We start from the raw sequence: 16417 nt of genomic DNA on the forward strand, positions 1-16417 counted from the left end.
AAGGAACATGCTGCTTAGGGAGGTTTGCTCGCAGTGATGATGAATGAATGCGCTCCGAGGTGGGAAGGAGAGATATAAATGCTGGCTGCTATCCAGTCAATAGATACGATCTATTATTTATAGGCATCTTGTGGACATCGTTATTTGTTTTTAGTGACACGGAAACAGTGTGCTCTGGCTGATCTATATAGTGTGTAGCTGGGCTTGTGTTTCACTGCACTCCTTTGCAGGCTTTCTGTGGCACTCAGTCATAGCGGTTTGTCTGTGAAAGAGCAAGTACGGTATTTATTATGTACCTGTAATTAATGCTGAACATTTTCTTCTGCTATTTTTCCTGTTTATTTACATTTCTTTTTAGATCAATTGAAAAAATCACTGGAGACTTCAGCCGTAGAGCTGGTGGAAATAACAGTAAAATTGCTCCACAAGTTGTTGAGGTTTTTTTTTCCTAAACTACCCTCTAGAGGTTTTGAAAAATAGCAGCACTTTTAAATTTCATCAAGATGTTCCTAGTATTGAAAGATTTTTATTCAGTTTTAGACAAGATCTAAATCAGAAATTGGTTAGGAAAAAAATTTTCTTTTTTTTTAGTGAGAGGTTCTATTTGAGTTGTTTCAAGGGAATTATTTCTGTTCTGTCCTTTGTTAACTTACAGTTGCAGGGTACTTACTTATTTTGCTAAAAATTTAAAATTAGGGAAATTACAACCAGCTGCATTTGGCAATTAGAAAGATTTTAATTCCTTCCTGAAATGAAAGCTGAGTCTCGGTGTTTATTTGGCGACTCTTCGTGATTTCAGTAGGTCTCTTCTCTGACACTCCCAGCATCTGCCTGTCTTTTTGGCCTGACGCACAGTTCTGGTGCTGTCCTTGCGGTACCTGTTATAACCTTAACTTGTCCTGGAGGGTCACTGGGGAGCTGTGCAAGCTCCCAAGAGCAATGAGAAAGGATTTATGCTTTCCCCCCCCACCCCTCGCACTGTTTGCACAGGAATGTCTAGGGGTGATGGAGAGGAGCTCGATGGCAGGGCTTGCTAAAGCCTCTCTGGCGACATTGGAGACGGCGTTCTTGCTCGTACAGAGCAGGTTGCTGACTGCCAGCTGGATTCACTGTACAGTCTTGAGGCAAAGGGTGTATTTCTGCAATGAAGGGAGCAGTAGTTTGTTGTTTCCTTGGGGAGCACGTGCAACCTGCAGCTCATGCTGGGGCTGCCCTGGGGTGCAAGGCAGCCAAACCAGCCTGGGAACAAGGTTGGTTCAGCATCCCTGCTCCTTCTGCTCCAATGTGGGGTGAATCCAGGAGGTCTGGAGGCTTGTCCATGGGGACAAAGCTCAGGACCACTTATTTTTGGTGGTTTGCTTGAACTGGTGAGCTGAGGTTGGTGCTTAAGAATAAAAGTAAAAAAATTAGGGTTTCAACTTCTGGAAAAGTCTTCTTTCTTCTTAAAAGTGTACCAAATGATTTTGCAATTATTTCTACCTGGCAGAGTTAATTATGTCCAGGGAGAGGAAATTCAGGTCACAGGGTAACAGCAGCACTTGCAAATCACCAGGAACTGATGACCACACTTATTTCTGAAACGCACTTAACCAGGGAAAGTGACTCACCAGAGGAGCAGCTTGACAAATTGCACAATATCTAACTAAACCGTCCCCTTTGGAGCTTGCGCACTTCCATGGCAACCAAAATGTGGCAGCCAGGGGAAAATGGAAATTCTTTTAAAATAGTCATCCTTCCTATCCTCTTTTCCATTTGGAAGAATGCTGAAGGATGTAGAGGACTCAGAGGAAGAAAATAACTAACTGAGAGAATACTGTTGGGAAAATGCAGTTTCATCTATAAAGGAAAAATTAATCTTTTGGATTTCCACGCTCTGCCATCTGAAAATTTCTAAACGCTGCAGAGGTAATGAATGTTTCCTCCACTGATCTGTAAGCCACTTCCTCGGGACGGTTTCCCCATCGGGCATATCTAGTCACTCTTCCACAGCCCTGACTTCAGGCCTTTACCATTGAGGTTGCTGGGGGACAGCAAGAAATTTGCTGAAAGTCTCCCCATTGAGTGACAGATTTACTAATCGTTCTACCAGCTGTGTTTAAAATAAGAAGTCAAACACTTGTTCCAAAAGCAGATTTGTTAAGCTAAAATATGTATTTGCTATTTCTTTCTTCAGATCAATAAATAAATGTTCAGATAAATAAATATTTCTCATATTTTTGATTGAAAACAAAGTTAAAAATTGCAGGAGGAAAAGTGCACTGCCTAGTTTTTTAGTCTATTGGGAAGTTTTATTGGGACATCTGTGATGTGGAAATGACATGTGCTACTTGTGTTTCTAGTGCTGTGCTCTGACTCGGGATCATCAGTGGTGTTAAAATTTATTGGGGTGCCTGAGATTTACAGCCTTCTCCATGACTCCGGCATGAGACCCTCTGAGGCTCCAGGGACTCCCTGTTATGCTGTATTCCGACTTGCTGATTTTCAATCAGTAAAAGAAATACACTTTCTCCTTTTATTTTCTTCCCTCTTGATAACCTGTTATCCCCAAGCAGTTGGCTCAGCTGAGGTCTGACATCCTCCGTGCTGCAGTCAGGACTGCGCATGGTTGTGTCTTCCTAATAGCTAGGTCGATTGCCAAGTGTTTTTGTCGAAGAATAGGGGTTGTGAGGAGCTGAATGACCTCCATCTCCCTCAAGTGGTGTCCTCTGCAAGGCCACCTGTCACACACTGCTTTAATGCTGGCAGTCCAGAAAAATATTGTAGCTAAGATGATGGGAAACCCTGAGCATGTTTTCACAGGGAAGCCCTGCTTAAATAACTCTTCCATATGCTGTACATCACTTTTATCAGCACTAAGATACCACATGCACACTCTCTGGTTACACAGTCGAATGAGCATTGAACACCTCAATTCAAATTGTTCTGGCTCACAACACACAGAGCATCCACAGCTGCTCTTTGCTGGTCTAATCCCCAGAGCTGACCAAAACCTCATGGCCTTCCACTGGAAGGCTCAGCATACTTCTCTTATTCCACTGGAGTTTGGGATTTATTGTACTCATTCTGCTTTTGTCCCAGATTTCATCTCAACTGCTTGTCCTGGTAACTGGCGAAGCACCATACTCCCTTTTCACAAAAAGTTCAGGAATGCGTACATACAGCAAGCAATGTCCATTGTAGCACCCCAAAACAGTGAGCAGGTGAAGACAAATTTATTGAAATATGACAGAGGTGCTAGCTTGTTCATCGTGAAAGGCTTGATGAGTAATTGGGAAAAGTAAAACATGGATCATGGTAAGAAATAGGGGCAGGAGCCTTGCTGTGTTTGGACGTGGTCTGGAGTTAAAGGAGGCAGAGCATGGAGTCACCTCTGAAGTCCTCCACGATGGTGTCTCGGTCTCCCTTCTGTTCTCACTTGGATCAAAGGAGCCAAGTGACAGCTAGAAGCCACCTGATTCGTATCATCAAATGGTAGGAAACAGCACACAGCTCATGTACACACACCTTTCTTTAGGCAGCAGTATACTCCATCTATTTAATAAAATCATCCAGTAATTCTGATTAATGCCTACCCAGAAGAGTTGCTGCTTACCCTTAGATCCAAAGGCTAAGCAGCAATAATCCAATCATGGTAATCATAACTTACTACTTTGATCTTCAGATAAAAGAGCCTATAGAAGTGCAAAAGTGTTACATCACCGTTATTTGGACAACCTCAAAGCATGTTATATGCACTAATGAATTCTCCCAACACAGTCCGATGAGAAGTAATAGGAGGCAAATGTGTGAACAGAGGAGTAGAAAGGAAGAGGGGAGAAGATGAGTTCTCAAATGGTGAAAGAGAAAAGCAATAAAAATAATGTATGCTGTGGATTGGTGTGAGATGTGAAGAGGGCCCAGCTGCAGGAGTCAAGCATACGGGATGCTTTCCTGTAGGAGGAATTTTCTCTCTTATTTCTTGAAGCTCTCAAGAAGAAGCAAAATCTCAGGCTGTGGAGTGGCAAACAGAGGGAGGGGGCAGCTTTTCAACTCAGCAGTGCTTCCAAAGCCTTCAAAACTGAAAAAAAAAAAACCACCAAGTGGATCTTAGCAAGTGAATTAGGGGTAGCAGAAACACTGAACATGTTTTCCCTTCATAGTTTGGGAGTTTTAATGTTAAAAGACAGGCACTCTTGTGCATGTAAAGTTCTTAAAAAAAAACACTGGCTGGGGAGACCAGACTGATTCCTTACTACTTCTACAAAGGACATAGTATGCCCCTGTAGGAGAAAAGAAAGGCTCGAATATGAAAACAGAGAAATGCAACCTGTACAGTCTTAGTGAGGGATCACATTTTAAACTAGAAATTAAGAGACAGAAAGAAGAGAATATTTGGGAATATTGCTCAAAGTGAAAACCTTCCAATGCAGAAAATACCATCCTCACAGAAAATGCTTTTCTCTTCTCAGAATGGGAAATCTTAGCCAAAAAAAAAAAAAAAGGAGGAGGGAAAAAAAAAACCACCACCAAAACAGAGCAAAAAGAACCAAAGCAAGGCATCCTGGAAGAGGTCTGAACTAGGTTATTATAACATTGCCTAGAAGTCTCAGAAATGAAGATCTAAACTGTGAGCACATGTAGTTGGCTAAAGAGGATCTTTGGAAAAATGAAGAACTAGTAGGATATAATCCAAAATATATTGAATCTTTCGGGGAAAAAAGGCTTTTTCGTCAAGCAGGCTTAGAAGAAGAGACTGAGGGAGAGCATATGAAATCTAGCAACACAGCAAAGGAAATTAGCACAATAGGTCATTGTTTAAAAAGAAGGATGAGTGCTGTTAAATTTGGGGCCACCTGAGGTTGAGGAAGTTCCTGAGTAATGAATATCCTGGGGCACTCCCAACGAGTGCTTCTGACGAAGTTTTATGCTTCTCACCTTGTGAGTTTTTCTTAGCAAAGCAAACAAATGTCACCAAAGTGAGAAAAATACATGAAGAGCCTTTTTACAGCAAAATTTTTCCTTAAAGGCATGACAGGAGTCAGGTTTTTTTCCTCGTAGCAAAAGCTGGCAAAACTGCAGAAGAGGGATGGCTTTGCCATTCACCAGAGCTGCTGAGGAGCCCAAAGTGACCACGTTTCTCAGCAGTTTAGATAAACACTCATCCCTTAAACTACCCTGGTTTGCATCATGAAGAGTCACACTATGCCTGTACTTAAGAGGATGACAGAGTATTTCTTCAGATTTATCAGTTCTGCCTTTCAACCACACTCTTATTTTGTCTTAGGATTCCTCCTCATCCCTCTATCGTAGCCCTTTTCTTATAATGTTTCTTTAGCAGCCCTCTGGAAGAGTTGAGTGTACTACCCAGCACTTTTAGGGATAAGCATCTTATCACAGTTCTGACTCCTGAGGGATGGTGGCTCCCTCAAGCAAAGGACATACCTCAGTTCTGCTCTGTAGGAGCATTTTTATACCACGGGTGGTACACCAGTCCTGCTGAAGTTTAAGGGGGACGGCTGCCCGTGTCAGTCCATGCTTCCTTGGCATCTAGTACCTCCAACACCATGCTTTGTTAGTTGAGCAGGTGAGTTATGCTGGTTGTGTATCAGCAGGCTGCATTATATGACCATTGAGGACCACAGGAGGGTCCCACCTGCAGACTGCTATTGAGTGCATAAATTGCCCCCCGTGTAGCTGGGCCCATTTGATGCTGCCTCTGCCTGCTGGGATTGAGTCTCAGGAAGAAGAAGTGGGCAAAGCAGCAGCTCAGAGGTAAATTCTACCTGGTAACCAACACATCAGGCCATTCACCCAGGTGAAGTTCATAAATGTGATTGATTGATCCTCTTCTCTCACAGCTGGTAACTGAATTAGGGAGATGAAGTAAGTTACTCTGGCTCCCATAAAGTGGCAGGGCTTCCCAATGAAAGAAAAAAAGAGCTCCTGGATGCTAGTCCTCTGCTTAGGCCGTTAGGTACTTCTTGCCTGTCAAAATGCTAAGTGAATGTCTTGAAAACAGCACGTAGCTGCTCCATGTAGTCATGCTTATACTTAGCACTGCAGCAATCCAAGCTCCAATGACTGGAGAACCACAAGTGGCATGATGCATTTCTGACTAAGCAGGAAAACTCATTTTAGAAAGAGGTTTTGCCCATTAAAGGGAGATTGAAGAAAAAAGTGCCAACATATTCTGTAAAAGAAGAGATGAAACGGTAGGAGAGAGACTATATACTGCTGTCCAAGGCCATTAGATTAGGCAGAAAGAAACAGTAAATAAACTGTGACTTATAATTAAAGCCTCGCAGATATACATCCTCCCGTTGAACCTGGGAGATTCTGCATATTTGCAGACGATATGTTCAGTCGTTGCAATATTTACACAGCAAGTGACCCCAAGGCACCTTCATAAAAGGACTTCTGCTGGGATTCTGCAATTCATATTGCCTCCTTCTGGCATGTTGACTTTGAGGGTCTGATGAGCTGGCATGGTTTGCCTGAAAACACGAGGAAGAACAGATCTCCAAGCCATATACAAAAGTTGAGAAGCTCTCAATTTTTTTCCTTCTTGCTTTTTTTGAAACAAAAGTTAGAAAAAGAAAAGCAGGAGAGAGACAGCATGGGACTCCCAGTACCTGTGCACCCACAGCTCTCTTACCCTGCCTCATCGGTTAGTGTTACCCACAGGGAATCAAAATATGCAGCTGTTACCACTGCAGAAAAGTTGTGAGGGGAGCTGAAGAAGGAATTTGTACAGCTGGGAGAGGTAAATGAGAATGTCAATAGAAAACATTCCTCCTCCTGTGTTTGTAAGTGCTCTCCTGACACTCCACGTTAAAGCCCAGCAGCACTGCAGTCGGGACTCGAGACTTACCAGGAGGGAGGATTCAACAATAAGTAAATACAAACTAATAATGGCAAGAAAATTAATAATACAGCATGGACAGAGAAATATGCATTATAATCACTCCAATTTCATGGCAAACAGTTGGTAGCTCATTCAAAACTATCCATGACTTAGCAGAGCGTAAGAGGATAAGAGCTTTGCAGCGTGTGTGCAATGGATGCACCCAGAGCTGTCCTCAGCTCCACAACCCCACACTAAGATTGTTTCTCTGTCTATGACTGTTCACAGACTTTTCAAGCAAACCCAGGGTTCATGTCACGGTTGGAGATGAAATGGCAAGACCAATCGTAACAGATGGTCTGTGACACATAGAGGAAGCAAAGTTTGTTTACATTGATAGCGTTTAATGCAGAAAATTTGTTTAAAATAAGTGCAAAACTGGAGCAAAAATGTTTGCAGCTGATCCACTACCAAGTCAACCTTCAGATAGACCCATGAAATTATCTAGAGTCAGTATCAAAATAGCAGAGTAGTGTCAGAGATCAGAGGATCTGTGTGGATAGAGACCAAAAGTGGATTTGACCCGCAATCGGTAGAGCAAGTATGTAAGAGCTTTTTTTCAACAGTTTTGCATAAATTCATTCAGTGACAAATATGTCGGTTGACTAAGTGAGCCTTTATTAAAATTGAATTTAACAGCAAATGTGGGAAATCCTCCCAAAGCATCTATGGCTTTAGAATCCCAGATTTGCTCTTCTAATTAAAGCACTGTCAGTTTAGGTGTAATTCTCTGTAAGAAATGGATTTGGGGAGGGGGAAGGGAGAAGTGGGAGAGAACTGAGCTGCTACTTGAACATTTTTCCAGTGAGGTTTACTTTGGATATTTTCTGATGATCTTGTTAATGTTTTTCGCAAAAATGTATGATGCTTTTCCAATAAGATGGCAAAGCAGAGACAAACTCCTGTTGACTTTTTCTACCTTCCGTAAGGGATAAGATCAAAGAGCAAATTGTCTGATCAACGATTGCATTTTGTTTTAAGAAATAAGAGATTATAGCTGCATGATTTTCTTTCTTCTGTGAAGAATCCATCAATGCTAAGGCTGGAACATAAAAATAAATCACTTCATGGGAACAAAGGGAACTTACAATTCTTTTCTGTTTGCTACTAGCAAAATGCTTTTGCACGGAAAGGTAAAAAAAGTCATCTAAGTGAGAAGATCAAGATGATTAATTTCAACTTGGTCACCTGCAGCTTCTCTATTAGACAGATATAAAATAGCACATTCCTGAATGATCTTTTAAATTATACATGTGGTAGGTAAGGGTTTAATGCATTATAAAAGCTGAAAGAAAATTATTTGTAATGAGAAAGCAGAAACAGAATTGTTTACCATGTTAAAATTGTACCTTTTAGCCTTTCAGAAATGAAACATTAAGTAATAGAAAAATGCAAAGCTTGGATGGACCCAAACCGACCATTTTCAGAACGCTACTTTTAGAGGACATTTGCAACCATAATCTTTTCATTCCAGTTGAGAATATTAAGGTTTCATTTACAATTTCAGAATTTTCCACGGCACTAAAATTGTGGTTCCCAGCCAGTTCTAATTTTAAGTAGATTGTGCACCGTGGATAATGAGGACAGAGTATTTACTACTTACTCCTGCAAGGGTAGTGTTGAAAGGAGAGCCTCATCCTTGCTACAGTTCTGTGGGTGGCAGGCAGGACCCCAAGTCAGGGAGAGGATGGGGCGGGTGATTTTAGCCAGCACAGGCAGGGCTGGAAGAAGAAATGATGAGATTTTAATTTGGATTGTGTAAGAAAGAAGAGTGTGGGTGCAAAAGAAATAGTATTGGTTGAAAAACCTGCAACCTATTCTATCTAACTATTTCATCCCTTTCTACATCTCAGAATTAGTCCTTTGTTAAAGCCTCTTTTACTCTTATCCTTGCTTAGTTTATTCTGATTTTTTTTTTTGGATCCTGCTATTTGCAAGTATTATTATGATAACAAATGCGAATAAATCCAGAGGTCAAATAGACAAACCCAAACATCCAAACCTTATCATATCTTTAAAGTACTAACTAGTGTGCTCCATCTCACCTTAGCTCTGCAGAGGACTCAGTCACTAACTCGTTTCCACACAGCAGAGAGCTGATTGCCTTCACGTTATGCTTGAACGGGTATGGGGACAAGTATATTCTCCATGCAAGAAGATTTAAACCCCATACTGCCCATTTGTTAGTCAAGTGGAAGGTCATTTTCTGTTATCTACTGTGGAGTGAGATTTTCAAAGCCTCAAAGTGACTTAAAAGTACAAGGTATATCTACTCCTCCATGAGTGCTTTTACTAGAGCATAAACATAACTCGAAGTCCCACTGGCTTTCAACCAGGCTTTTAGCTCCAAAGTATTGAAGTCACTTCTAGAAATGGGACATTATCTCCTAAACTACAAAGGCACTTCTGCAAATGTGTCCCATGGTGGTAGCACTGCTGCTTTCCTGCTTGGTCTACAGAAGTAACAGAACAAGATCGTAATGGATAGTGTCTTTCCAGCCATCTGCTACTGGTAAGCGGTAGCAGGCATTGGCTTAAAATTTAAACAGGCAGTATGGTTATCCAGAGAAATCCAACTTGTCCTGTTTAACCTGTCTTCACTGCTATTGAGCTGTAGGGATGTCACATGAGATTGCATCTGTGTGTATAATCTTTCATCATGACTATTATTATATTTTTTATTGTATTGCAGTAGCCTCCAAGAGCCTTCATCACTGGCCAGCACTCCCTTGCATTAGATGCTGCACAACCGCTGAGCGAAAGGACAGTGTCCTGTAGAGCCCGTATGCTGAGAGTTTTCTCTGCTGTGTGCTTATAGCAGTTTAGATTCACAGCTTCTAGCTCCGAGTCAGTCTAGCAATGAGAGCAAACATTGCCCATTAGCAGTGTCTGCAGCAAAGCATCACACACAAAGCCCTAGCCATGCTGGCAGTCATGGCAAGCTGTTTATCTCCTCTCCTTTCCTCCACTGTCTATACGAGTGAGCGCTCACCTCCTCACAGCGTCTCATGTGATGAGAAGTGACCAGCACCAACAGCAGACACAGCTCAGATGAGACTAGTGCATGATACAGATGTGCATCCTATCCCGTCTGGCTCCCATGGGAAAGAATCTATTGCCCCCTCTCCCTCTTTCCCCAGTCCTTCTTGTTACCTCCCAGTCTTCATACCCCATCGTTACTTTTTCATGCTGTCAATGCCAGGTGCGGAGCCGGGAAGCATAAGCCATCTGCAGCTGACAGCAGGCAGCCCCCGTGGGATAAGCCAGTAATGAATATCACCAGGATGTCGAGGGTCTAGAGGCAGGAATCCGGCTGACGGGATTGAAACAAGTCGCAGAAATATCCCAGCTTCGTCAGGAAGGAAAGGCTGTATAATTTGCAGCTGGAGATGAATGTGATTATTTGCCACGCAAATGGATTTTTCTAGCTCAAAGTGGCCTTCATCAGCAGAGATTGTTGTATTTGACGTTATCCGGTTACTTTTGTTTAATGCCACTGTGCCTTTTCTGAACACTTCCTTCCCTGAGCACACATCATCCAGACTAATTAAAGACAGGTATTTTTTTCCTCTTCCCATCAATCTGAAGACATGTGAGCTGAATCCATCGCTGTCTCCCTAATCCCTCTCCAAATATGAAACAAAAGGTAAAGTCCTTTGCGTTGACAGTCCTGCAAGATTAGTATTTTCCACAGATGAGAAGCACAATGGTCACATTAATCTCACCTAACTTTAGCTACTTAAAATTTTAGCTGTTTAGTCCTACCTAGTCATCTCAGTTCCTTCAAAATTCAATAGAGAGGGAGGTCTGCAGAGGAACCTCCTCCCAACCTGAGACAGATGGGGTAAATCATCCATAGAGGTCTCTATTCATCTCCAGAGGTTGTTTGGTAAGTATGTCTCTCTCAGAGAGTTAAAGATAGGGTAGAAGAACAGTTCCCATCTGCTTGCCTTTCCCATAGCATCCAGCACTCCTACAACAAACCTCTGATCCCTCTCTCTCTGGCTGCCAATGATGGGGGGGCATAAAAAGAAAGTAATCTGGAATGAGGGACCATTGGTCTGCTCAGCAGTGTTGCTGCAGTTGCCAACGAAGGAGAAGGTTTGCATGAGACCCTCTAGGGTGGGGTACCACCATATAGCTTGCGGCTGGAAACCATGCCTGAAAAAAAATCTTTGTCATACCTGTCTTGCTTTTTAAGATATTGATGATTAAGAAAAAAATTTGTGAACTCCCTACAGTGTCACCTTGGAGATGCATCTTATAAACTTTCCTCAAAACCTTGAAAGATGGGAAAGACGGATCTTTCAAAGTCATTCATTGAGCTTGAGTTTATGCTGCTCAGTTTCAGAATAGCCCATGGAAGAAGAAACCAGATGGAAGGGCAGAGACTCTGCTCCAAAATGAGACCCCAGTGCAGAGGAAAGCCCGACCCATCTCTAACTGTAGAAGTTCTTTCAGTCACACACCTGTAAAATGCACCACTTGTCCTTTCTGTCACTGCAATCCCCTGCAGTCGTGTTTCCTGCTGTTTCTCTCTACCACATGTGAAAGCTGCTGCAATCGTTCTCCAGGAGCGTGGGGCTGACAGCGTGTGTGGTGGGATGGGTCTTATTTCCACGTGTTAGAACACGTGCTTTCCGCTGTGCCCCGCATGCTGCACGTGTGGGAGCTCAGTCGCTGTGCAAAGGCGGTGCCTGCTTTCTGCTGGGAAGTGATCTCAAAGAGTTTTGACTCAAGACGTTTCAGGATGGGTTAATCTAAACGGGGAGATGGTGTGATGTCTGTGGGAGCAGCCCCCCTCACATCAGCAACGTTTAAAACCAGACGGGACAAACTGGAAGGGTGTAACCTAGATAAGTCGTGCAGCTGGTGGGCTATGTGGGTTTAGTCCCTTTCCAGCTTTAATTTCAGTGACTATCAGGGTGTGTTTTTTCCCTTGATGGAGCATGCAGGTTTGTTTGCCCAGTCGTGTTAAACCACAGTAAACCATAGCAGCTGGACCCAAGGCTTCAGGCAGACCCGGACATGGCGTGGCACGCACTGTCATGAGCTGGTCCAGTGCTCTCAGCTGGACTGGGATATCTCTGTTGCCATCTGATAAACTGTATTTCTGTGGAGTGATTCAGGTTAGCAGAAAGGCAACACTGAGATGTGGTCTCCCATAGGGAAATAAACGGTGTTTCTCACGGGCAGGTCCTCCCTAGTCAGATTATCTGGCTTAATGAAATAGCATCATAAGTTACCTTCTGTCTGGGACAGTGCTCTACATCTAGAGAAGGAGCATATAAATTATTTAGAATGCATGAATACTGAGATCGCTGTAAAAGTATCTTCCACTCTTAAAAATTATTTGAAAATATTTTAATATAAGTTAATGCCTGCTTGACTTATATGCTTCTATAGCTATCCAATGGTTACAGATAATTGGCTATTTGATTGCAGCGAGTGCAAAATATCTAGATTTTAAGGCATTATTATTAACATCTTGTCTAACCATCTGCTGAATACAAAACAGAGAATGTCAGTAGGCAAATTATTCATTAAGGCTGTAGCTCCTCTCTGAGCTTCAATATGTCTGATAGAAAGACACAGAGTTTTGGTTTTTAAACTTCAGGGGATGGAGGAGCTGACCTAGTGATCTCAGCTGGTCTGTATATCTGGTCTGGCTCCATGCTGGTGCTCCTTCCTGCTGTTTCGATGGGCATTGCCCTGCCCAGCTAAACCTTCCTGGTAGTTGTCCTCATGTGTTATTATTGATATTATTCCATACACCAAAAGGAATTTAAATCAAAGCAAATTCATTCAGTTTATTGCTGATTTTTTTCTTCACTGTAGATTTTTTATCCCCCCTTTAATTACATTGACACCTTGAAAAGTAGATTAAGAACCGAGACAGACCTTTGACTTCCCTGGAAGTGGCTGGAGAACATGACTTTGGTTAAACGCCCAGGTAAATGATAGGCCTGCAAGAGTGAGCTGCACCTTTTGGACCTTCACACCCCTCCTGTCTGACTCTCTCCTCTGTGTCCAGGTCTCTCTCCGGCCGCATAGTCGGTGGCGTCTGGTGGTTCTTCACTTTGATCATCATATCCTCCTACACAGCTAACCTGGCTGCGTTCCTCACCGTGGAAAGGATGGTTTCTCCCATCGAGAGTGCAGAGGACTTGGCCAAGCAGACAGAAATTGCCTATGGAACCCTGGAAGCTGGCTCCACTAAAGAATTTTTCAGGGTAAAAAGGAAACTTTAAGCTTAGGTCTGGTTTTTATTCTTGATTACCCTTACCATGTTAGGACACGCTGAGCTTGTCCTTAGGACAGCAGAAATCCAGTTTTCCCTGCGCTGCTCAGGCGGCTTTGTCTCCAGCACATGTGATATTCTGCAACTCTAAACACAAATATGGAATATCCGTGTGCTTCACTGCATTACTGAGGAGCTACTCTGGGCAGCTCCAAAAGAAACCTGTTTACCAGCTTGGTTTGCCCTTGGTTTGATCAGCAAAATCACTTGCCCTACACAAATTTCCTGCGCTTCCTGGGTCAGGCTGACAGGGTTGATCCGTGCCCTGGTGAAGAAATGGCAGGAGGTTCATTAACATCCTGTTACCCCTTTTGCCTTGCTTGGGCCATCCAATATGTGGATACATGTTCAGTCCAAGCCAGCAATCTCAGCTGTCACCCAAACCTCTGTTAACTCTTCTGTTGGGTTTCTGCTGTCCTACGCAGCGATCCAAAATAGCAGTGTTTGAGAAGATGTGGACGTACATGAAGTCAGCCGAACCCTCCGTTTTTGTGAGGACGACGGAAGAGGGGATGATCCGGGTGAGGAAGTCGAAAGGGAAGTATGCCTACCTCTTGGAGTCCACGATGAATGAGTACATCGAGCAGCGGAAGCCCTGTGACACCATGAAGGTGGGAGGTAACTTGGACTCCAAAGGCTATGGCATTGCAACGCCAAAGGGGTCTGCACTGAGGTAAGTAGCTTGCATTTGCTTTCTTTTGCCAAACCACCCAGCAAATCAATGTATGCACACAGTTCAATCTCCATTGCCATGTTAATCACGAAAGCTTGGGGCAAGGAGGTGGGGGAAGTGAAGGAAAAGGGATATGAAAACTCAGTGTGATATGCAGGGAAGCAAAATTCCCAGTTCCCATTGAGCAGCAATGGGAGCATCTAATTATTCAAACCCTGCATTCAGAAACTGGATCCTGGCTGATCCACTTGCTATGAATGTGTCTGCTGTATCAGGTGATGGCAGAGGGGCTGCTGTGGTGTAACCATTGGTTTCACGGAGCGTTATGCGGAAGAGACGCTCATCCTGTGCCACGTGAACCGCGCAGCTTTGCAGAGTATGGTATTACCCTGGCTTGGATCCATGCTTGCAGAGGGAGTTCTCATGGGGAAGGCATTTTGTTTTTTCCTGAAATGAAATGCTGTTTGGATAGGGTGGGAAGCTAGTTTTGAAAAAGCCCTGCAAAAGTTGTGCATTTCCATTCGCTGTGTCAATTCAGATCCTGGCAAGTGCCAAATTTATGGCAAGTCCAAAGGGGCACAAATCCTGTGTTTCTGAGCCCAGACCTGCAGCTGTCCCATGCGTTTGCCTACTGTCACATGAACTATCTTCAGAGACCTTCCTTTAAAATGAAGAACTGTTAAAAAGTACAGACCCAGGTCTGAGTTAGTAGCAGAGCTTGGACCCTGCATACAGCCAAACTCCTGGACATGAGCTGTCCCCTTGCAAAGTGCATCGTGCAAACTGATGTGCTCAGAGCAGCATTGCCACGAGCTGCAAACTGAGATGGTCATCTGAGTCGTGCCAGAAGTACGGCTCCTTTTGGCAGTAGCCATGCAAGTTCCTCATGTTACAATCATGAGGAATATGAGTTGTAAGGTTTTAGAGAGACTAATAAGTCCTTAGAGGCCATAGCTTTAAGTAATCTGATCAATGATTCAACTCATTTATTTATTTATTAAATGTATTTTGATCAAAATATTTTGACCAAAATTGTATGTATAGCCTTATACTTGCTTGCTAACATAATCCAACGCAGAGACATTTAATCCATGGTCTCTGGGTTACTAGCAACCAGCTGAGCATTTGCTGATGCATTTGTCTGGTCACACAGCTCCAGAGCCCAAAGGATCAAAGATATATCAACTGGTAGTGAATGAGGGCCAAGGATTTTGATTACTACATTTATTAAGTCAGATAAAATTGGATTCAGCACTTCCCATATCAGTGATTGCTGAAGGTGTCTTTAGAGAAGCTCATGAAAGCAGTGCAGGTGGTCCAGAAGGCAATCATTGCATCCAGTGTGGTTCAGGCTCTGAAATGACTTGGGACCCTCCAAATGAAGGTGGATATATTCTCACAGCTTCGAGATGTTTTCTGTTTCACTCTCTCCAGTGTTTGTTTTCTGTCTTGCAAATATGGACATTAGGATACAGGGCTGATTCTATTTATTTATTTAATTATTTAAACATCAGCCTTGTATCCTAATTTTGATATTATGAAAACAAACAAACAGGAACATCCTACCTGTCTTGTAATTGTTGGCATGTGAAGGAGCCATTTATCATACTTTTAAGAAAAACAAACAACAGAAAAGAAAATCGCATCAATCATTTTAATTTTGCAGCTCCAAACATCCCTCTGCTAGGCATGATTCCAAAAATTCCTAACATTTCTTTCCGTTTCCTCTTTCTCATCCCAGCTGCATGTAGAACAAATTTCTTATGGGCCTAATGGCTAAGGAGGAATGCTTGATTTTCCATCCAATGGTGTTTCTTTGGAACAGTTGCTGTCAGTTTTTGTCCCATTGTGTTTGTTTTGTTCCTGTTGTTTTGTTTTAATCTTAGTAGTTCCCTACAGTCATCATGTAGTGTCTGTTTTCCCCTTGGGGTCCTGCATGTGCGAGGTTGCCCTGAGCAAGGTGACATTCGTGAGGCACCTGTGTAGTCCCATCAGCCTGTCTCTTGTCCAGGCTTCATCTTCACTCACTTCCATCCACACAGTAAAAGCTCTGAGCCAGGTTTGGGAGGTATGTGTGAGCCAGGCTTATCTTAGGTCAGGTGTGGTCTAGATGCTGGGCTGCATTTTGATTTTTGCTATGACCTGTCCCTTTTGTAGCTAGACTGGTTTTCCTGTATTTAGGATAGCTGATTAGGGAAGGATCCTAGATGAGAGTTCACCACTGTTTTTCTTGCTTCTACATGGGAACACAATGCCAGGATATTGCCACAGATGAATGAAAACAAGGTTGAAAATCCAGAAAGAATTCTACATGTTGTATTAGGTGCAAACATCCCTCCCAGGCTGTTGGTTGGGTCTCTCAGGCTGCTAGAAGAGCTCGCGTCTTCCTCCTAGGTGAATCTGGCTTTGAATATCTTTTGTCCTCCAGATGTTAAAATTCAGGCATGGCTGAGAAGGGCAATGATGGGAGGGCAGAAATTACACCTTTCAACACCTGCTAGTTCAAGGTGTGATCCTGTCTGACATGAGATAGTCATGCAGCTGCAGAACCCATCCATTT

At 43.0% G+C, this 16417-nt stretch overlaps 1 protein-coding gene across 5 annotated transcripts in view; it reads left to right on the plus strand.

Annotated features, from left to right (window-relative positions):
* The window catches only part of GRIA1 (glutamate ionotropic receptor AMPA type subunit 1), a 124344-nt gene that overhangs the window by 94543 nt on the left and 13384 nt on the right, over nucleotides 1–16417 (plus strand). For all 5 annotated transcript variants that reach the window (XM_009986288.2, XM_009986289.2, XM_086621416.1 and 2 more), the window contains 2 exons: nucleotides 12918–13116; nucleotides 13610–13857. In XM_009986288.2, coding sequence (XP_009984590.1) covers nucleotides 12918–13116; nucleotides 13610–13857 — 447 coding nt within the window. The remainder of the gene's footprint in view (nucleotides 1–12917; nucleotides 13117–13609; nucleotides 13858–16417) is intronic.

The sequence above is a fragment of the Tauraco erythrolophus genome, chromosome 16 (assembly GCF_009769465.1).
Source record: "Tauraco erythrolophus isolate bTauEry1 chromosome 16, bTauEry1.pri, whole genome shotgun sequence".
Taxonomy (NCBI): Eukaryota; Metazoa; Chordata; class Aves; order Musophagiformes; family Musophagidae; genus Tauraco; species Tauraco erythrolophus.